Source organism: Salvelinus fontinalis, chromosome 18, assembly GCF_029448725.1.
Source record: "Salvelinus fontinalis isolate EN_2023a chromosome 18, ASM2944872v1, whole genome shotgun sequence".
Taxonomy (NCBI): Eukaryota; Metazoa; Chordata; class Actinopteri; order Salmoniformes; family Salmonidae; genus Salvelinus; species Salvelinus fontinalis.
Window position 1 is genome coordinate 44612635 of NC_074682.1, and position 23427 is coordinate 44636061.

At 43.5% G+C, this 23427-nt stretch overlaps 1 protein-coding gene across 1 annotated transcript; it reads left to right on the forward strand.

The window, feature by feature from the left end:
- Nucleotides 1–14654: 14654 nt before the first annotated feature.
- Nucleotides 14655–22239, forward strand: LOC129815620 (major intrinsically disordered Notch2-binding receptor 1-like). The gene is made up of 4 exons (XM_055869592.1): nt 14655–15792; nt 16595–18728; nt 20265–20498; nt 20991–22239. The coding sequence occupies exons 2-4, from the start codon at nt 16608–16610 to the stop codon at nt 21183–21185; spliced, it is 2550 nt and encodes an 849-aa protein (XP_055725567.1). The 5' UTR covers nt 14655–15792; nt 16595–16607; the 3' UTR covers nt 21186–22239.
- Nucleotides 22240–23427: the final 1188 nt, after the last annotated feature.

Below are 23427 nucleotides of genomic sequence, written 5' to 3' on the forward strand. Positions count from 1 at the left end.
CAGATGTCTCAAGTTTTAAGGGAATGTGCAATTGGCATGCTGACTGTAGGAATGTCAACCTGAGCTGTTGCCAGAGAATTGAATTTTCATTTCCCTACCATAAGCTGCCTCCAACGTTGTTTTAGAGAATTTGGCAGGTTGTCCAACCATCCTCACATCCACAGACCACGTGTAACCACACCATCCCAGGACCTCCACATCTTGCTTCTTCACCTGCGGGATCGTCTGAGACAAGCCACCCCGCCAGCTGATGAAACTGAGGAGTATTTCTGTCTGCATTAAAAACGTACGGATTGGCTGGGCCTGGTTCCCCAGTGAGTTGGCTCCACAGGCCCACCCATGGCTGCGCCCCTGCCTAGTCATGTGATATCCATAGATTAGGGCCTATTGCATTTATTTCAATTGACTGATTTCCTTATAAGAACTGTAACTTAGTAAATTCGTTGACATTGTTCCATCTTGCGTTTACATTTTTGTTCCGTTTATTTCTTACAACAATACAGCCTACAAAAGCATAAGGAGATGAAGACATTAGTTTTGTCCAGAGTTTCTCAAGCCATTCCCAGGGGTGCACATATCTGTTCCATCCCAGCGCAAACATGTCTAATTGCCTAGCCCTTGATTAGTTGAATCAGGTGTGTTAGTGGACACTCTAAGACCCCCCCTAGGAATTAATTGACAAACTGCTTTAGAGGCATTCACTGAGTATACAAAACATTAAGAACACCTGCTCTTTCCATGACATAGATTGACCAGGTGAATCCAGGTGAAAGCTATGACTCTATATTGATATCACTTGTTAAATCCACTTCAATCAGTGTAAATGAAGGGAAGGAGACATGTTAAATAAGGGTTTTTAAGCCTTGAGACAATTGAAACATGGTTTGTGTATGTGTCCTGTTCAGAGCGTGAATGGGCAAGACAAAATATTTAAGTGCTTCTGAACAGGGTATGGTAGTAGGTGCCAGGCGCACCAATTTGTGTCAAGAACTGCAACACTGCTTGGTTTTTCACGCTCAACTGTTTCCCGTGTGTATCAAGAATGGTCCAACACCCAAAGGACATCCAGCCAACTAGACACAACTGTGCGAAGCATTGGCATTACCATGGACCAGCATCCTACTGGAATGCATTCGACACCTTGTAGACACCATGCCTCGACTAACTGAGTCTCTTCTGAGGGCAAAAGGGGGGTTGCAACTCAATATTAGGAAGATGTTTCTAATGTTCGCTATACTCCATCCAACTATGGCTCTGTTTGAGACTGTCAAGATGTCCCTGTCACCTTGTCACTGTGGTCTGTCACTCACCTCCCTATGTCTCCATCTCCCTCCAACCAGATCTCAGTGCCAGAATCGCCAAGGCGCACCTGGGACCGGAGACGCAGCTGATTGGCCACAGTTTCCAGTAGGAAACTGGAGACGGGAGCGGAGCTCCTGCAGGCCAACGCCCAGCTGCTGGTGGGATACGCCCTCAGCCAGAGCCTCTGGCAGCAGATGGATCAGGCCCCTCCCAGGTCTGCGCCCCAACCTGACCACAGCAGGAAGGTACCAGATCCTCTGGCCTCATCCAGAAACAACCCCTCGGCCACTGTTTCCTAAACTCGGTCCAAGGGACCCCAAGGTGTGCACGTTTTGTTTTTTGCCCTAGCACTACATAACCGATTCAAATAATCAAAGTTTGATGATGAGATGATGATGTGCGTCTATATCTCGCTGGGTCTTTGTAGAAGCACTTTGTGACATCTGCTGATGTATAAAGGGCTTTATAAAATACATTTGATAGATTAATTGAGTTAATTATTTGAATCAGCTGTGTGGTATTAGGGCAAAGAACAAAATGCATACCCCTTAGGGTCCCTAGAGCCGAGTTTGGGAAATGCTGCCCTAGTCCCTACCCCCTAGGCCAGACATGGGAAAACTACGGCCCATGTGATCATTTTGGATTAAAGTTGAATGACTAAAACCAGATAGAAATGAGAAGGGACCTATATGTGTTTTAATAACCACACATTTTGTCATATATGGGATATGTGATCTATTCTCACTGTTTATGCTTTGTGTATGTGTAGAGCCATCTGACGGTGGTAGCCTCGGAGTGTATATGTGACCAGGGATTCGCTTAGTGCTCTGGTCACCAGTTACTACTCTCAGATCCAAGACATCACCAAGGGCCTTCAGCAGCAGCACTCTAACAGGGCCAAAGATGAGATCTAGATTATATTATAAACTGGGTGGTTCAAGCCCTGAATGCTGATTGGCTGATAGCCATGGTATGTCAGACCGTAAACCACTGGTATGACAAAACATGTATTTTTACTGCTCTAATTACGTTGGTAACCAGTTTATAATAGCAATAATGCACTTTGGGGGTTTGTGGTATTTACACGGCTAAGGGCTACACACAATACCCCATAATGACAAAGTAAAAACAGTTATTTAGAATTTTTTGCAAATTTTATAAATAAATACAAAATAATATTACATTTACATAAGTATTCTGACCCTTTACCCAGTCATTTGTTGAAGCACCTTTGGCAGCGATTACAGCCTTGAGTCTTCTTGGGCTTGACGGCTGTATTTGGGGAGTTTCTCCCAATCTTCTCTGCAGATCCTCTCAAGCTCTGTCAGGTTGGATGGGGAGTGTCCCTGCACAGCTATTTTCAGGTCTCTCCGGGGATGTTTGATCGGGTTCAAGTCCAGGCTCTGGCTGGGCCACTCAAGGACATTCAAAGACTTGTCCCGAAGCCACTCCTGCGTTGTCTTGGCTGTGGGCTTAGGGTCGTTGTCCAGTTGAAAGGTGAACTTTCGCCCCAGTCTGAGGTCGCTCAGGAGCAGATTTTCATCAACTATCTCTCTGTACTTTGCTCCATTCATCTTTGCCTCGATCCTGACTAGTCTCCCAGTCTCTGCCGCTGAAAAACATCCCCACAGCATGACGCTGCCACCACCATACTTCACCGTAGAAATTGTGCCAGATTTCCTCCAGACCTGACACTAGGCATTCAGGCCAAAGAGATCAATCTTGGTTTCATCAGACCAGAGAATCTTGTTTCTCAAGGTCTGAGTGACTTTAGGTGCCTTTTGGCAAAATCCAGGCAGGCTGTCATGTGCCTTTTACTGAGGAGTGTCTCCTGTCTGGCCACTCTACCATAAAGGCCTGATTGGTGGAGTGCTGCAGAGATGGTTGTCCTTCTGGAAGGTTCTCCCATCTCCACAGAGGAACTCTGGAGCTTTGTCAGAGTGACCATCGGTTTCTTGGTCACCTCCCTGACAACCCCCTTCTCCCCCAACAGCTCAGTTTGGCCGGGGCGGCCAGCTCTAGGAAGAGTCTTGGTGGTTGCAAACTTCTTCCATTTAAGAATGATGGAGGACACTGTGTTCTTGGGGACCTTCAATGATGCAGGCATTTTTTGGTCCCTCCCCCAGATCTGTGCCTTGAAACAATCCTGTCTCAGAGGTCTACGGACAATTCCTTCAACCTCATGGCTTGGTTTTTGCTCTGACATGCACTGTCAACTGTGGGACCTTATATAGACAGGTGTGTGCCTTTCCAAATCATGTCCAATCAGTTGATTTTACCACAGGTGGACTTCAAGTTGTTGAAACATCTCAAGGATGATCAATGGAAACATGATGTTCCTGAGCTCAATTTCGAAGTCTCATAGCAAAGGGTCTGAATACTTACAGTATGTAAATCAGGTATTTCTGTTTTGATTTTTTTTATACATTTGCAAACATTTCTAAAAACCTGTTTTCGCTTTGTCATTATGGGGTATTATTTGTAGATTGCTGAGGATTTTTTTTATTTAATCCATTTTAGACTAAGGCTGTAATGTAACAAAATGTGGAAAAAGTCAAGGTGTCTGAATACTTTCCGAATGCACTGTATACCACACCCTGTCGGATCTTATTGCTTAATTCTACTCTACTCTATTTGAGTTGAATGGGGGCGTTTCATGCAGACAGAATAAGCGCACTGTCTGTAAGGGCTAAATCTTAACTAGAGATACTATGGCCTTTTCTCAATTGCATAATCCTTGCGTCCTTTCTCCTTGTTGCCTTCTCAAATCTCAATGGATGAAAAGCCAGAGGTCCCTCCCCTCTGACCGTCTCTTACAATCGGTTTTGAGAAGGAGACGAGGAGAGAGGAAGCAAGGAGTTTGCAATTGAGAAAAGGCTACTATATGTGTAACTCAACATTTAATGTAACTCACGCCTCTTCGATTGATTGAATTTGGGCCTAAATTAATACGGCTGTCACTGTCACAGAGGGGTGGGAACGACGAGAGGACAGCTCTCAGATTAACAAGGCCCTGCTGAAGGAGCTGGTCAACAGGGGGAGAAAGCCCATGTTCACTGAGTTTCACCAGAGGTATTGTTTCTCTACTAATCAATTGCTGTTAACATATTTTTCTCTTATGTCTTGGCATGCCAACAAACAAATACGAGCTGGCTACATTTTAAGCATGTGCTGATTAAATACTGTATGTACAGACCTGGATTCAAATAGTATTTGTTAAATACTCTGAGTGTTTGTTTGATTGAGCCTGCCTGGGGTGGGCAGGGTTTGTACTTTTTGGAGTATTCCCATTGGTTCCATTACAGCCAGGCAACCTCAATCAAGTGCAGCTAAAGTTCACATAAAAAAGCTAAATAAAACAAATATTACTTGAATCCAGGTCTGATACTGTGAATATATTATAGAGAGAAAGGCTCACTCTTTTTCATTGTACACTACAAGCAATACTTATATAGAGTTGAACTGCAGAAGAAGAGGATGTTGGAACAGTATGACTTGGAGCTGGAAGTTGCGTGTGGAACTTGGAGAGTAGGAAGTTATCCCAGCAAAAAAATCATGGAGAAATTCAAAGGACAGTTACAGGTGAGAACCACTCTATACAACCTGAACAACATTGTGGTTCTTGATTATGATCATTTAGATGTGAAAGCAGAGAATGTTCATAAGAGTTGGCAAACATTTTATTTGAAGAATGATATATAGTTTACTAATGGTTAACAAACTATTTATGAAAAAAAAGTAAATTAGCAGCCTTAACAACATTTGCATAATGCATTTTTATGTTTGCTCCATCAGGAGGCAGAAGAGGCCTTCATAGCTAAACTGTCTGCCTTAGCCCGGATCCCACTATCCTGCAAAGAGCTTGACACTGAGGATGACATCATAGGCAGGGACTTACAGCATGCTATACTACAATATACTACACTATACTACACTACACTGCACTATAAAAGTAGAACCTACCACACAGTTTTATTTTTTATTTTATGATACTGTTTGAGAGTACTAATTGCATTATCAATGTCACATTTTCACAGAGGAGGAGAGTCTGACATTTTATCCAACATCCTGGAAGAGGCGGGAGCGTGAAACTATGCTCAAAAATCCAAAACTAGAAAATTGGAACACAACAATGTTTAATTAATACCTGAAAGTGTAGCTCTGTGATGGGGGGGGGGGGGTACTGGGCATTTTAGCTGTTTTCATGTGTAATATAACCCTTTTTAAACCTCTTTATGTAAATTATTGTTTTTTTTATATATACAACAATCAAAATGACTCATCTCTAACATCCCAAATGTAATGCTGCCATTTTCTGGTGCATGTAAATAAAACAGAAAAAAATAACTGTATATTACTTGATCTGTATCACTGCATATACACTGAACACAAGTATAAATACCAAATGTAAAGTGTTGGTCCAATGTTTCATGAGCTGAAATAAAAGATCCCAGATATATTCCATATGCACAAAAAGCTTATTTCTCTCAAATGTGTGCACAAATGTATTTACACCAGTTAGTGAGCATTTTTCATTTGCAAAGATAATCCATCCGTCTGACAGGTGTGGCATATCAATAAGCTGATTAAACAGCATGATCACTACACAGGTGCACCTTGTGCTGGGGGCAATAAAAGGCCACTCTAAAAGGTGCAGTTTTGTCACACAACACAATGCCACAAAAGTTTTGAAGGAGCTTGCAACTGGCATGCTGACTGCAGAAATGTCCACCAGAGCTGTTGCCAGAGAATTGAATGTTAATTTCTCTACCATAAGCCACCTCCAACTTCGTTTTAGAGAATTTGGCAGTATGTCCAACGGGCCTCACAACCTTAGACCACATATAACCAGGCCAGCCCAGGACCTCCACATCCGGCTTCACCTGTGGGATCAATCTGAGACCAGTGGGCAAATGTTCCCTTTCAATGACCAATGGCACGCTGGAGAATTGTGCACTTCAAGGAAGAATCCTATTTTCAACTGTACTAGGCAGATGGCAGATAGCGTGTATGGTGTCGTGTGGGCGAGCGGTTTGCTGATGTCAACGTTGTGAACAGAGTGGCACATGATGGCGGTAGGGTTATGGTATGGGCATGGATAAACTACGGACAACGAATCCAAGTCCATTTTATTGATGGCAATTTGAAAGCACAGAGATACCGTGACGAGATCCTGAGGCACATTGTCGTGCCATTCATCACCCCATGTTTCAGCATGTTAATGCACGGCCCCATGTCGCAAGGATCTGTATACAATTTCTGTAAGCGGAAAATGTTCCAGGTTTTCAATGGCCTGCATACTCACCAAACATTGAGCATGTTTGGGATGCTCTGGATCGACGAGTACGACAGAGTTCTCCAGTTCCCGCCAATATCCAGCAACTTCGTACAGCCATTGAAGAAGAGTGGAACAACATTTCACACGATACAATCAACATCCTTATCTATGCGATGGAGATATGTCATGCTGCATGAGGCAAATGGTGGTCACACCAGATACTGACTGGTTTTCTGATCTTCTGATTTTTTGCATTTGTGCAGATGGTTAGTCTTTATAGTGGTCTAGGGGTTAGTAAGACTGAAATATACACTCTTTCATAATCAACCAACCTATTTAATAACCAACCATCAAGTGCTTACTTTGACATAGGTGACCAAAATACAATGAGAGCAGTCAACTGCAATCTAAAGTGACTTCACAGTTACTTCACACGAATTAACTCTGTCCATGCGCTATAGTCACAGCACCACTAAGGGATCCAGAGTGTCAAAGTCACGAGGACAGACGTCTAATAGTAATATGTCTATGCATTTCAATGGTTACATTTCTTCAGCCCCATCCCAAAACAATCAAATTACAGACTGCCCCTTTAAGTTTAGTTCTGTACTATTGAGGGTGATATTATTACCCAGTATATACACTGAAGACAAAATCACTTGAATAAATAGGTCTACTGGAAAACATAATAAAGCATCACGATTGCATGGGGATTGTCACTACTATCATAGGGTACAAAGCTCAGCAGTAGTGTTGCTTTCAAAAAGCCTGAACCCAGGATAAAGGGACTGAGTGAATGTGGTCTGGACTCTGGAGGAGGGTCATTGTTTCAGAGACACTGTAGAAGGACAGAGTAGGACAGGGTTGGCTGGCCTCTAGTCACTAGTAGGCTCAGTCACTGGTATACTTTTATTTACAAAGCCATTTTGGGTTTACTACCTTTTTATTTGGACATTTTTATTGTTCATAAATGTGCTGGGTACTCTCTTCGTTCGCTGGACTTTATCCTGCTAACTGTTCCAAATGTCTGAACTGAATTTGGTAAAAGGGCTTTTATGTACTCTGTGCCATCGTCTTGGAACGCCTTACAAAATACTTTTAAACTGGAAGAACTTGTCTCGATTGGTATTTTTAAATCACTGATGAATGATCTTGAGACTGATTCCCTGACCTGTCAATGTTTTTAATTTGCTGTTTTTGATTTTGTTATACTCTTGTGAATTCAATGGTTTTTACTAGATTACTTGTAGTTTTTCATGTTGTTTGTCTGTAATTTTTGTAATGACTTGGTGCTGCCTATCTTGGCCAGGAGCTTCTGGAAAAATAGATTTTAAATCTCAATGAGCCCTTCCTGGTTAAATAAAGGTTTAATAATAATAATAAAAAATACCTGCCTTGTAATTCAGGTACACTCCTACTCTGGAGAACTGAGGGCCTGAGTTTTTAGTCACAACATTATTGTGTCTGAAACTATAACTACCACTAGAGTAATATAAGGATCCAGGATTTGTCATTGTTTCAAAATGTACTGTCATCACCTGCTATTCTGATGATGTCTTTAGATAAGACGGCTGTATAAACCTGCCTTTCACTCCTCTTCACCTCCCAGTAACACCCTCTCTGCACAGAATCTGGAAAAAGCTGGTGAATTTGTCTGGATGGAAAGGATGGAGTTGGTTTAATTCTGTATTTGTCAACTTTCTGTTCCCCTCAGACAAAGTGAGGTATGTGTGTGCTGTGTTTGGGTCCAATGTGAGCTGACATGAATCTAGAAAAAGAGCAGAGACCAATGAGGGGAGTTAGAACAATAAGTTAAGTCAGATACTGTATCTACCCTCTTTGATTATAGCAGAGCAGAGATCAAATCAGAGCGATACCAAGAGTCAGATACTGTGTCTAACTAGTATTTGGCTATGTATTTCTATCTTATGGTTTATGAGGAGTGTTAATAAAAAGAGACTAAGTTACTTCAGGATAAAGACACTCACATAAGAACTGTTCTCTGGTCTTTGGCTTTGGAGGCAGTAGAACATCCACTGTTTTCACTGCAGACACACAAACACATTCACAGAGAGAATGTTATGATCATATTACACACACGTAAAGCAATGGCTATAAGACCTCATTGGTCTAAAGTGTTTCACAATTTGTTTTAGTATTATTTTCAACCCACCTCTGTAGAACATATCCTTTAAGGAATCCTTGTAGTTTATTTTTCATTTCAGCAACAGCCTCAGTCACATCTTCAATGTGAAAGAGGATGGACAACGATGCTGGGTAAGTCTGAAGATATACTGGGGCTGGAGAGAGACTGATAACTCTAGAGAGAGAGAGGGAGAAAAAAACTGTCAATCTGGCAGCTGCTGGTCTCCTGCCATTGCCCTTGAGAGAGTTTCTCACATAATGGACAGTAACGTATCTATTCTATTCTTTCCATATCACCTGTATCAAGGCATTCTAGTTACCTGGAGGAAATGGATGTGATCCTCTGTGTTTGAGAGCTGCTCCAGTTCAGTGCCTTTCCTCCTCAGCTATCTCCTGCTACAGTTGCCCAAGGAGTACTTCAGCTTGACTCACTTGAGCCTTCTCTTGGACTCTGATCAGCTCCTTCACCTCAAAGCGCCTTCTTTCAATGGAGTGGATCAAATCAGTGAATATCCTCTCACTGTCCACTGCTGCCTGTGAAGCGCGCTGTTAGGACAGAGAGAGAGAAAAGACAAGACCACTGTTAACTGGGGGCCAATATGACCCTGTTCCCCACATTGGGGCTCAGCGGGATTGGAGAGTGGCCTCTCATCGGCTGACTGGAGGAGAGAAGTGGAATTGTCTCCTCTGATCAATAATACTCACCTTGAGAGATTCCACAGCCTGTTGGAGCTCCTTCAGCACATTCACTCTCTCCTGGACTCTGCTGGACCTTCTGATGACTCATGTCCAGTTACCTCTGTGGACAGCAGTCGTCATTGAGATGTCACGATATTTGCTCAATAGTTCAATAGTATAGTAAAGTGATTTAACACGATATTTGCTCAATAGTTCAATAGTATAGTAAAGTGATTTAAGGCCCATAGAGGGTAGGGATTCAAATGTTATGGAAGTCCCTTCAAAAAATTATATTATCTATGTTAAGAGTTGAAAGATTATTGCTTTTACAGTACATGTATCCGGGAGCTTAGCCTGTTAGGCGGGCTGTCCCGACGTCGGTACACTTATGACAACATCCAGCTCAATTGCAGGGCGCGAAATTCAAAATCTATTTTTTTTAAATATTTAACTTTCACACATTAACAAGTCCAATACAGCATTTGAAAGATAAACATCTTGTTAATCCAGCCAACGTGTCCGGTTTTTAAAATGTTTTACAGCAAAAACACCACGTATATTTATGTTAGTTCACCACCAAATACAAAAGAGGACAGACATTTTTCACAGCACAGGTAGCATGCACAAAGCCAACCTAACTAACCAAGATCCAACCAAACAAACCTAGAAACAACTTCCTCAGATGACAGTCCTATAACATGTTACACAATAAATCTATATTTTGTTCGAAAAATGTGCATATTTGAGCTATAAATCAGTTTTACATTGATGCTACCATCATAGCTACAGTCAGAAATAGCACGGGAGTAGCAAGAGTAAATACAGACACCAACGTCAACTACCTAATTACTCATCATAAAACATTTCAGAAAAATATATGGTGTATAGCAAAATGAAAGACAAAGATCTTGTGAATACAGACAATATTTCCGATTTTTTAAGTGTTTTACAGCGAAAACACAATATATCGTTATATTAGCTTACTGCAATGGCTAACACACAACAGCATTGATTCCAAGTAATCGGTAGCGATAGCACAGCTCGACAGATATATGAAATAGCATCCCAAATTGAGTCCTTATCTTTGTTGATCTTCCATCAGAATGTTGTAAAGGGGTCCATTGTCCAGAACGGTCTTTGTTTGGATCCAGAACGAACTATTTCCCTCTTGAATTAGCAAGCACACTGGCCGTGCGGCGCTAACCTCTCCTTCTTGAAAAAAATCTTCCAACACATCACGTCTAAAGTCCCGAATAAATTTCAATAATATAATTAAACTATATTGAAAAAACATACTTTAGGATGATATTGTGACATGTATCAAGTAAAATCGAAGCCGGAGATCATATTCACCTATAACGACGGTTTTCCAGGAGGCAATTCCAGGTCCAACTTCGCGCCTTCGAAACAAAAAATAATGGTGGACCTCTCACTCCAAGATGATGTATTCAATCCCTTAACGAGATATTCAAGTCATTTCTGCTCTCACTTCCGCATGACACCCAAGGGAAGGCGTATGACGTGTTTCTATGGTCCCAAGTGACATGCCCTTTTATAGACAAGCTCTTGAAAAAAGACCTCGCATTTGGAAATCTCACTTCCGGATAGGAAATGGGCTGCAGAAAGAGTTCTGGTTCACTTAGAGAAATAATTCAAACGGTTTAAGAAACTAGAGAGTGTTTTCTATCCAATAGAAATGATAATATGCATAATGTACGAGCAAGAATTGAGTAGGAGGCCATTTGAAATGGCCACGTCTTTCCAGGCTACTCAGTGCTGCCCCTTGCAGCCATAAGAAGTTTTAAACTGACTTTTGGATACGATTATGGTGTCTGTCTAGAGCATGGGGATATTCTGAGAATCTAGATTCATCAATATACTCCTGGTTTATGATCATATTTTCATCTTTGGACCTCAATTTATTTCATGTGAATAACTACACTACATGACCAAAAGTATGTGGACACCTGCTCGTCAAACATCTCATTTTAAAATCATGGGCATTCATATGGAGTTGGTCTCTCTTTGCTGCTATAACAGCCTTCACTCTTCTGGGAAGGCTTTCCACTAGATGTTGGAACATTGCTGCGGGGACTTGCTTTCATTCAGCCACAAGAGCATTGGTGAGGTCAGGCACTGATGTTGGGTGATTAGGCCTGGTTCGAAGTCTGCGTTCCAATTCATCCCAAAGGTGTTCGATGGGGTTGAGGTCAGAGATCTTTGCAGGCCATTCAAGTTCTTCCACACCGATCTCTACAAACCATTTCTGTATGGACCGCTTTGTGCACGGGAGCATTGTCATGCTGAAATAGGAAAGGGCCTTCCCCAAACTGTTGCCACAAAGTTGGAAGCACAGAATCATCTAGAATGTAATTGTATGCTGTAGCGTTAAGATATCCCTTCACTGGAGCTAAAGGGCCTAGCCCGAACCATGAAAAACAGCCCCAGACCATTATTCCTCCTCCACCAAACTTTATAGTTGGCACTATGGATTGGGGCAGGTAGAGTTCCCTGGCATCTGGCAAACCCAGATTAGTCTGTTGGACAGCCAGATGATGAAGCGTGATTCATCACTCCAGAGAACACTTTTCCACTGCTCCAGAGTCCAATGGCGGCGAGCTTTACACCACTCCAGTCAACGCTTGGCATTGCGCATGGTGATCTTAGGCTTGTGTGCGGCTGCTCGGCCATGGAAACCCATTCCATGAAGCTCCCAACGAACAGTTCTTGTGCTGACGTTGCTTCCAGAAGCAATTTGGAACTCGGTAGTGAGTGTTGCAACCGAGGACATACAATATTTACACCCTACGATCTTCAGCACTCAGCGGTCCTGTTCTGTGAGATTGTGTGGCCTACCTCTTCGCGGATGAGCCTTTGTTGTTGCTCCTAGAAGTTTCCACTTCACAATAACAGCACTTACAGTTTTTTGCCTTACAGAAATTTGCCAAAGTGTTTGGTTGGAAAGGTGACATCCTTTGACGGTGCCACGTTCAAAGTCACCTTACCTGTTACTCAGTCCTCTCTGCTGCAGCTGACACTGCATCATGGCCTTTATGTTCATCCATTGTACAAATATAAAAAACCCACTGCTGATCGGTACGGCAGTAAATATCCAGCAGTTTGTCAGGACGAGAGAAGATCGTCCCCTGTAGATGGCTTTGACCAGATTGTGTTTCTTTTGTCCAGGAATATTATAGTGAGGCTGGAGGTGAGTCTCACAGCAGTCACCAGACATACCAGACAGGACATGAGGGCTTTCTGCTTTCTGGTCCCAGTGCAGAAATCACATGCCACATCTCAGGTCCAGCATAGTACAGAGCAGGAGCAGCCTGGAGTCCTGTCTTCTTCAGTTTTTCCACCACCTCAGCCAAAATGTTATTTTTCCTCAGAGCAGGCCTTGGAGTGAAGGTCTGTGTGCAATGGGGACTGTGTGCAATTGTCATCATCCTGATCACAGCAGCCTTCAATACAGCTCCTACAGTAACTGTGTCCACAGTGAATAGTAACCGGCTCATTCGGTAGATCCAGACAGACAGAACAACAGAACTGGTCCTGGTCCAGCTGAACTCTCTGTTGTGCCATTTGGACTGTTGTTGTTCACTCTCACACAGACAGACAACTCAGAGACTCAGATCAGTTTTGTTTTCTCAGAAACTGAAGAATGTTTGTAGGAGGTACTTCTTGTCTTCTTCCTCTTGTAACTTTCCGATGCATTGCTGCCTTTCACAGGTTGGCGTAGGTATTATACATTTATATATCTCATATTCCAGCCTCACACCAGTAAGTGCAGGCCAGTGGTATAGAGAAACGCCAAAAGCTGTCAAGCTATTTCGCACTGCCGGTCATATTGAACCCAAGAGAGTTTCTAGTGAAATTAATGCCAGCTCACAGTGCAATTCCCTCCTATTCTCTTTATACCACCTGCATTATAGCAGGACATGCTGTTCAGACTCCACCACCCAACATTTCTCACACTTCCCATCTGTATGTTTCCCTACTAAAGCTAACCCACTTCCCAATCCACAATGACCTAACCTCAGACTTGTTACTCCCCAGGTACCTACTGACCTTCCTCACGGAGTTCTGGATAAAGAAAAACAATCCTCCGTTCTCATTTCTCTCCCACTCACGTTGCCACTTCTGAGTCATCCCCTCTGCTATGATGTGCCTACATTCCATCCTCCCTAACGGGACCACCACATCTACCTCCTCCCTCTTCAGAGCTGCCTTAGCTTCCTTATCTGCTGCTTCATTTCCCCTAACCCCTACATGGGCTGGGACTCACAGGAAACATACCTTACACACCCTTTCTGCCCCACCCCATAAAGTGCCATCAGTAGCTCGATTAACAAATCTTTGGAAGTGCCCTAGACTTCCATTCGCTCAGTACAACCAGGAGAGTGGCAGAATCTGAACACAAAATGATCCTGTCAGGCCCCACTTCTTCCACCCACTACAGAGCCCACATTAGTGATAGCATTTAATCAGAAAAGACTGAAAGTCCATCATACAGCTGCTTGCCCTGGTGTATCTGAAACTGGGAAACATGTATCCCAAACCCTGCTCTCTCACTACCCGGGACCCCACGCCCACTGTAAATGAGCCTCAACCACCCTGGAAGAATCTCCAAAGTCCTCAGCCTGCATTTCATCCAAAGTTTTCATGTCAACAGCCATCATGTCAACATCCCCCTCTTCCAGACCCCCCATTCCTGTATTTGGGTCACATACTAGAGGGACTTCCTGGTTCTGAGAGAGATAGAGAGAGATTTTGTGGAGTGGCCCATTTTTCTAACTCTAACTCTGTATTGCCCGCTATGCACCACCACACCATCCTTGCAAGGAAATCTGGGCAAACTGTAAAGGCACTTAGCTGATTCTGGTGGATGAATTGCCATGTCGGCTCACAATGTTTAACTCACTAGGACTGACGTCTAATAAAGCAGTTGGTGGCTGACCTGACCAGAGTATCTACTTGTAAAACTACTAGAAAACTCAAGGGTAAGAGAACTGTAAATTAAAGTCACCCATTACAATACAGTATTTACCTTGTAGCAGTGGTTAGAGATAGTTGATAGTTCTTTACTATTGAGGGAGTTGCAACATTATTACCCAGTATCTATATGTGAAATTACTCAATAACACCATGGTAAGATATCTGTTGGAGAGAGATCTGTTGGACGGATTTCATTGTGGCCTTGTGTCCCAAAGAGATGAAGAGAGGATTATTAACTATTAAGTTAATTGCACAGTATGATGAAGAGAGGATTATTAAATATTAAGTTAATTACACAGTGTGATGAAAGACGATTATTACCTATTAAGTAAATGACACAGTATGATGAAGAGACGATTATTAACTATTAAGGCAATTACACAATTTGATGAATAGATGGTTGTTAACTATTAAGGTAATTACACAGTATATTATAATTGTTTTCAAACATTGTACAAACAATTGCCAGAAATTACCTGCTACTATTATGTTATTTCTAGGCAAATACATCATAATTGATTTACTGTAGAATAAAATCTTATATAAAAGCGCTTTCCTATACCACCCACTCATTTTATGGATCGAAAGGGATTCCATACTCGGTATATAATAGATTTATTCCTATATGGCTGACAGGTGAAACTGACAGAGATGTAGAAGCTGAAAGCTTTCCTCTCCTCTCAGTCTAATGGGGGTTTAAGTATTGGCCTTTATGGATGCTAATGTTTGCTAATGATGACAGATCCAGGAGAACTGGCCGGTGTGTGTGTGTGTGTGTTAGTGTGTGTGTGTTAGTGTGTGATTAGGTCGTCCACGCCTTATGGTTTACTGTCAAGCTAGATGTTGTTGAGGAGTCTGAATTATGAAATCATACATTTTTAATCAGTTTTCTCCTTTACACACTCAAACACACTTTTGTCATCTCACAGCCTAAAAGAAACACTCCCACACTCCATCACACACAGAGATATACTGTGCCAACCTTTATTTTAGGCTGGTGTATGATTAATATGATTAGCCTACATGTAGCCTCTAGTTTGTGTTGACATTTCAGGTGTCATAAAGCTATTCTATTCAGGGAGATCATACTTAGTTTAATAGTTGCTTTTTTGAGGCTCCTTTGGGGACTTAGAGACTAGTGAGAGGATGACCTGGTTTCTAATTTTCGACTCTCAGTCTGGTCTGTAGCTACCCGTTTTAACAGAGCTCATCCAGGCAGATGAGAATTAACTGTGCAGTGGATTGGATCTTTCTTTCCAAAGGAATATCGTCCTTTCATTAATCTGCAGACAATATGCTTCCTGAGGTCATTTTGCGATTCTCAAAGCCAGTGCTGTTATTCTAACGGAGGTGCTGCTGTTGAAATTCAACTATTCTGTGCCCAGAGATAACAGGTAGGCTAGCTAAGTCTCCGACTTTGTGTGACTGTTATTTAAAACCTGACTGTTGATAAAATATTGTTTCTAAATAGGCTATCCTACTTTAAAGGCTTTTCAACCTTTTCACCAAGCACAAGTGAAGATGATTTCATGTTCTCATGTGATGGATTATTAATTGACACAGACTGGATTGACTCCATGACTGTGTTTGATTCTGCACTCCCAATTGTTAAACTTTTAGTGCTTCTGAGATGGCTTAAAAACTACTACATTATCAGATTAATGTATGTCATATGTGCTATTTTATTTGTTTAAGATGTCTTTTAAAACGTTGCTATTTAAGTTTGGCTTTTCATTTAGCCTACTTTTTTTTCTGGTTCATTTCGAGTTAACCGGTGTACAGTATATGATAGGCTATGCAGCATTTCCTCGTCATTTTATCTGGTCAGTTATTTTAAGGCTCAAATTAAGGTCACTTGCTGTAAAGTGTGACTCTCAGTGAGATAGATCATTTTACATCACTGAAGTAAAACACCAGGGTCCACATATTTTTGGTTTGAATTGCAAGAGGGTGCATGCTTCATTAATTAGCTATAGATTGTGATTTCTTGTTATTTTGATATATGATAAATAATATTCTACTAATATGTTCTTTAGGCTAGCACACACTTTAAACTCCAGAGGTTTTACTCTGGCTTAGTGGTATTCAAGTGGTAATAAATTAGTGGTAACAAATTTGTGGTATTTATCCTAGGAGTTATTTCCAACCACTTTGATTGTTCTCACATCTCCTGTTGATTTTATTGTTGATATGAAGGTGTTATTGGCTCATGGCCAGCCTGCAACAGGAGTACCCCCTGGTCCTGCTGGGTATTCTGGAGGAGCTGGCCGCTATGCGCCACTGGCTCTCCTTCCAGGACCTGTGTCGAATGGTCAGCACCCGCTTCGACCTGCAGCACCTCACAGAGCTTAGGAGCCTGCTGTTCTCCGCAGCCTGCCGCGACCCCTGTTTCCCCGCCACCCTCTTCAGAGATAGGGTCACCCCCAAGGGACTGGGGACATCCCCGATAGGCGTGGCAGCTGACATCGTCACTATATTCAACCTCATTCAAATGACGGGTGTGGCTCCCGATGAGGCCCAGGCTTCACAGCCAATAAAAGGCAAGCCCGCCCCTCACATCGACCAATCCCCAGAGCCCTCTTTGCAAAGCTCTTTGCCCATCACTGACGAAGTGAGATTCTCCAGATGTGATAGGATGCGCACACTTTCAGACTCTCAGACCATCTCAGGCCCCATCGACCCAAGCTTGCTCTGGCCCAAATCAAATTACTCATTCCGCAAGCGCGCCAGTCTCCCTCCCGATCCCCTCTCTCTTGTATCCTCATCCCCTCCGAGCCGTGCCAGGGCTGTGTCTTTCGACTGGCGCCACAACACCCCACTGTTCGCTGGCAGCGGCAATATCCCAGGCATGCAGAGCATCTACCTCCCCCTGGAGACGGACAGTGAGTCCTCCAAGGATTCCCTGAGCGGAGACTCGGCACCCAGAGATCCCGGATCGGAGCCGGGATCAGAGCCGGGATCACAGCCGGGATCGGAGCGGCATTCCTGCGTGAAGAAGAGAGACATCTTCAAGAAAGACTTCCACAACCAGTCGCAACTGGTTCCCCAGGTGACCATCAGTACTGAGTCTCAGACTCCAAGAGGAGGAGTAGGACGAAGAGGGAGGCAGGAACTTTTTTCCAACCGCAGCTTTGAACTGCTATCCAATCCGTATCCTTCCCCCACTGTTGGTCGGTCTTCGCCGGAGCGCCGGGCCAAGCATGAAAGCTTGGACGACCTTCAGGACTCCACGTACTTTGGCCCAGGGGATACTATTCAAGAATGGTCCCCCCTCCACCTCCAACCCCCCAGGGCCCAGAGGCCAGGGTGGGCCGACAAGAGCCTGAGTCTGGACGACAGGGTGGTGGGCTTAGCGGGGGTGGGTTTGGATGGCTCCGAGGGCTCTCTTCAGGTGAGACTCACTCCCAGCCCCACCACAAATAACATTGCTGGGGGGTTGTCCCCTCCAAAGGGATGGGAGGGGAACACCATTCCCGCACTTGGGGGAGGGGGGTTGACGGCCTGCAGCAGGGGCACCCAGACTGACACCATGCCGGACCCCCGGCGCCTGCGGAGCCTGGTGCACGCCGACCGGCTGTCCTTCATGACCTCGATGGATGACCCCGACATGATGGGCGAGGATGACATCAGCGCCATCTTCCGCTTCCTGGATGACATGAGCATGTGCGGCTCCACGGGGGTCCTCCACCCCCACGACGTGGGCCCCTCGGCAGCCCAGGATACCCAAGAGGCACGGCGTGGCCGCCTTGGCCAGCTCCAGAAGCTCTTTCACTCCCTGGATGGCAGCGACGATGGCGGCCTCAAGGCCAGCGTATGTAAACTGCTCCTGAGAATGGGCCAGATCGAGCGACGCCTGGAGTCGCTGTCCGAGGTCAAGGCCGAGATCTCCCAAGTTCTCTCCTTCCTCCAGCGACTGGATGAGAAGATACAAGAGCAGGCCATTAGAGGGGGAGGAGGGAGTGGAGGTAGGTGGCTGGGACCGCCCAGCGGTGGTGGGTCTTCCCTGGGTAGCCTGAGCCATTCGCTCACTCCTGGGTCTGGGGGCTCATCGGAACCCCAGCCCCTGTCTGTGTCTGGGCATTCGTTTGGCAGCCTGGACTGGAACAAGTGGGGCAGCAGCCAAGGGAAGACAGAGACAAACGGAGGTCTGGGCGAGACCGAAGGGGGGAAGAAGGGGGTGCACTCTCGGCTGGCCTCCTCCAAGCCTGAGGAGAAAAGTGGCGCAGACTCCAAACGGCCGAGCGTCGTCTCCAACTCGTCTGCGCGGGATTGGACGGTGTCGTTCTCGAAAAGTAAAGATGGCAAGGCCCAGCCCGGGAAAAAACGGCAGGTGATGTACGACCTTAGTCAGTGCAACAGTGTATGTCAGTGTGTGTGTGTTGCTGTGCACGCATCAATTTGTTTTGAAATGTTTGGATTCGGTTGGGGGTAAGTGAGTATGTGTGTGTTATTGAGTGTGATCATTTTGTTAAGTCGGGTGTTTAACTGTGTGTGCTGTAAAGCAGTCTCAGGGTCTAACCTGTTATCTGCTCTGTCTTTTCGTGTGTTGGTGTTTGGGCCTAGCCTGGTAAAGGAGACTGGCTGCTACTTCTCACATTTCATTTCACATTAAGTTATACAGAATGTGAGCTATTGTAAGATCAGTCGGGTTCAGTTGTGGAAAAAGTACTCAATTGTCATACTTGAGTAAAAGTAGAGATCCCTTAATAGAAAATGACTCAAGTAAAAGTGAGTCACCCAGTAAAATACTACTTCAGTGAAAGTCTAAAAGTATATGGTTTTAAATTGACTTAAAAAAGTAAAAAGTTTACTTTAAATGCTATACCAAAAATTCTGTATATTAAGCAAACCAGATGGCACAATTCTTGTTTTTTTATTTACAGATAGCAATAGGCACACTCCAACACTCAGACATCATTTACAAACGCAGTATTAGTGAGCCCGCCAGATAAGAGGCAGTAGGGGTGACAATGCATAATATTTATAGGTGTATGAATTGGACCATATTGTTGTCCTGCTTGAGCATTCGATATGTAACAAATACTTTTGGGTGTCAGGGAAAATGTATGGAGTAAAAAGTACATACAGTATATTATTTAGGAATGTAGTGGAGTAAAAGTAAAAGTTGACAAAAATATAAATAGTAAAGTAAAGATACCCCAAAAAACTACTTAAGTAGTACTTTATAACACAAGGCTAGGTTTCACAAGGCTAGTTTGGGCCTGTGTGTGTCAGAATAAGGAAATATAAGCTCTGTGGATTTTGGAGTTTTAGGCAGAGATGGGAAAAGACTAATACTCAAACCTAAAGCAGAACTTGAGTCAGACATGTAATTAGCTAGCCTGTTGGTCAGACTGTTTAGGTGGTCAGTTGAATACATAGTCGATTAGTATAACCCATGGCTCTTTTACTTTCAATGCAGGACTGTCTTTCATCGTACACTCTTCGAAAAAAGGGTTCAGCCGTCCCCATTGGAGAACCCTTTTTGGTTCCAAGTAGAATCCTTTTGAGTTCCATGTAGAATCCTTTGTTCAAAGTGTTCTACATGGAGACAAAAAGGGTTTTAACTGGAACCAAAAGGGTTCTAGCTGGAATCAATAAGGGTTCTTCAAATGGTTCTCCTATGGCGACAGCTGAAGAACTCTTTTAGGTTCTAAATAGCACTTTTTCTAAGACTGTAATCAGTAATTTTCCACTTAAGATAAGAAGGCAAGAGAAGGTCTGCTTGTGTGTATCCAGTTTGATCACGTTTATTCCAATATGACAACTTTTGTTTCTGCCTTTACGTTTGCTCTATTTTTCTCTCTTCCTCCTTCTCATCCATCCGCATTCTCTCTTTCACATCTCTGACTCGCCCTCCATGCAGATGGACCAATCAAACAACTCCGCCCAGAGTCATAAGCTCCCCCTTCAAAAACACTCCCGCCTGGTGGAGCCAGTGTTCAGTTCCTCTCTCTTGCGTCAGAAGGGTGGCGGGTTGACCAATCCTGGGTTGTCCTCTGGGTTGCCCTGTGACCCCAGATTGGCTGGGGGGGGAGGAGGAGCCCCGGTCTGGACCGTGGAGGACAGAGAGGCCAGAATGTCCCCTCTGGAACTGCAGGTACATTAGGACCTTATTGGCCTTTTGGTAACACTTTCCTTTAATTAAACCACAGACCACATTTAATCAGCTTGCCGGCCGTATCTGGCCCATCGGCCCCCAGTTTGAGACCCCTGCTTTCCAAGAGGAAATATTTTGTTGTTATTATGAGCACTTAAAATGTCTTATTATAAGCTTAAATGTATTAATATGCTGTTTATTCAACAGACTGAAAACAGATGTTATTCAGTCAGGGTCATTATGAGATGATGCTTATAACTGCATCATAAAGCATTCGGTAAAGTTTCACAGAGCTTTCTCCTAAAATGATATAAACCAGGATTAGTCATTGAATCTTTAGAAAACATATATTCAGAAAATGTATATTCACTGGGATCCAAATGGAACTCCCAGTGAATAATACTTTTAACGAAGAAACTCAAACAGTTATCTATCTGACTGTCTAACATCTGGCATGATAGAGTAGTGTTGACCTTATGTTTTGTTTCGTAGGCCCAGGAGTCTCTAAACCCCAATAATCTGGAGTTTTGGATGGAGGACATCTACACGCCAGGTTACGACACACTACTGAGGCGCAAAGAGGCTGACCAGCGCAGAGCCAAAGCCTGCAAGCTGGGGGCGCTCATCTTCACAGCCATTACCATAGTCCTTGTCATCGTCATCCCCATCGCCACAATGAGCTCCTGAGGCTCTGATTGGATATCAGACAGGAAACCTCCAAACAAAGACTGACTTGATTGGTTGATTAGTGATGACGAGATGCAGGGATTCTGAAGTCTGAATGCAGTGTTTATCTGATATATAACCGTTTTTTCATATAACGATGTAGGGGACTAATATGCCCTACATATACCATGCTTTGCACCACTTCTCTCAGGAGAGAGTAATAACAAAAGACAAAGCTAAACTAATGCAAACTCTTTGTGAATCCCCATGTTATCACAGTCAGTTATGCCCTTGAGTTCTATTTTGGCCTTATCCTTTAGCCCACAAACCCTACAGGGCGATTTTCTTTCAAGCACAACTGAAGAAATTCTACATTGTAAAAAGCACAGCACTTGTGTGGGTCTACTGTCTGACTTTGAAAGCCTTTGTTTCTCATTAAGCAGTATGGTGCAGTAAGTTATGTTGAATAAAACAACTTTGTTGTCATAGTGGTTTTTCAAGAGTGGGAAATCTGGGATTTCTGCTATTTTTCACTGGCTAAGGCAATGTATTTGTTTCATGAGATATGCCACCCCTGTTTGCAGGGCCGGTCCTTGCTGTTCTGTGCCCTAGGCAAGACCAAAAAATGACATCCCCCAAAACTAGAATAGTGCCAGTAAGCAAAATCACATTGAAAAGACATCTAAAATATGTATTTTCCAGACATAGAAGTTAGGTTCAATTTAAGTCTGAATGAAAGGTTAAAAGATGTATTTTCCATACGTTTAAAATACATATTTTCCAGGACGTTGAAAAGGCATATTTTCCGGACGTTGAAAAATAAATATTTTCCTGACGTTGAAATAAGGTTAATTTTCGGTTCTATTAAAAGTTGAAAATACTTATTTTCCGGATGTTGAAAATACGTATTTTTAGGATATGTTGTTTGTTAACATGACAGTACATTTTTTTTAGGTTATGCTATTTGATCGGAGAAACCTGCATGATGTAAAAAGTGTCTTAGGTTAGGCTATTTGATTGAAGAAACCTGCATGATGTAAAAAGTGTCCTTGTCATTAAATTGTCATATATTTTATCACCAGCCTGTAGGCTACAGAAAAAGCAACGTGCTCTTTCTACCATATCCGATATCTGCTACACAGGGGTGCAACTTTCACTGAGGACGGGGGGAACATGTCTCCCCCACATTCTGAAATTGCATTTTTGTTCCCCACAGTTTTACCATTGGAATGTGATACAAAACTAGGCAACGGTGTGCTTTAGGACCATGTGGATGCCTCAGAACGGACGGGTAGGCTGTTTGGAGTGTTTATCCGACTGGATAAAAACATTACAATAATTATAATTTCCCCCCCCCCACTTCTAAAACCAATGTTGTGCCCCTGCTACTACATGATTTATGTTTTACATTGGTGGAGCGCCGCAGCAATGCGTCTCTCCAACAGAACCCCGGAGAGGCCTGCTGGGAATGGACAAGCAAAATATTTTGCGCCGCTGCCTTTGACAAAGTGGGCACTGCTTATCACAGGACGGTATCAATGTTCACCTAAAAAGCCTATATGCTACTGGTTGAAAGAAATTGCCATTGTTTTGGGGCCGGATAATGTGAGGTTTTATGTGTTGTTGTTGGAGGTGCATCTTGGTCAGTTTAGCTCAGAAAATGCCGCCCTCATCAATCTGCCGCCATAGGCGGACGCCTAATCCTGCCCAATGAGAGGGCCTGGTCGTGCCTGTTTGTTTAGTTGTTGTTGATGTTTTGGTTCTTTGGGATATGGAAAAAGGAATCCTCTGCCAGGAACCACTTTGTGAATAGGGGATTCACTGTGTAATATAATTTGTGTGATACCACTCTACCATGTTACTGTATGTACACACACACGCATGCACATCACATCACATTAATAAAATCAAGGCCTGTATAATACACACAGCCAAAGTTCCTATGACGTGATTGCCAGGGAACCTCACCCACCCACACACGCAGAATGTTGAGAGCATTGCTTCCTCTTAAGTGGATGTGTGTCGACGAAGTGGTCCCCTCGAGTCTAGTTGCAGATCCATTACCGTTGTTGTGTTGGAGCCACAGGAAAGCTGTTGTGCTCAGCACAACGCTGCCAGTCTGTGGGGATTCAGTAATAGTAATGACTTGAAACTCCACACCCTTGGATCCCTGGTCTTTTCCAGTGACCCACTAAATACAGAAAAGCTAGATCCCGATTTTAAGGAACAACACAAAGGGGGTTTCCTGCAGTCAACCATCTTT

Bases quoted from the DNA above. Each gene is read 5' to 3' on its own strand.
- LOC129815620 (XM_055869592.1), top strand. From the start codon at position 16,608: ATGGCCAGCCTGCAACAGGAGTACCCCCTGGTCCTGCTGGGTATTCTG. The intron at 18,729-20,264 runs GTGATGTACGAC...CCCTCCATGCAG, and splicing joins AGCCCGGGAAAAAACGGCAG to ATGGACCAATCAAACAACTC. The intron at 20,499-20,990 runs GTACATTAGGAC...TTTGTTTCGTAG, and splicing joins TGTCCCCTCTGGAACTGCAG to GCCCAGGAGTCTCTAAACCC.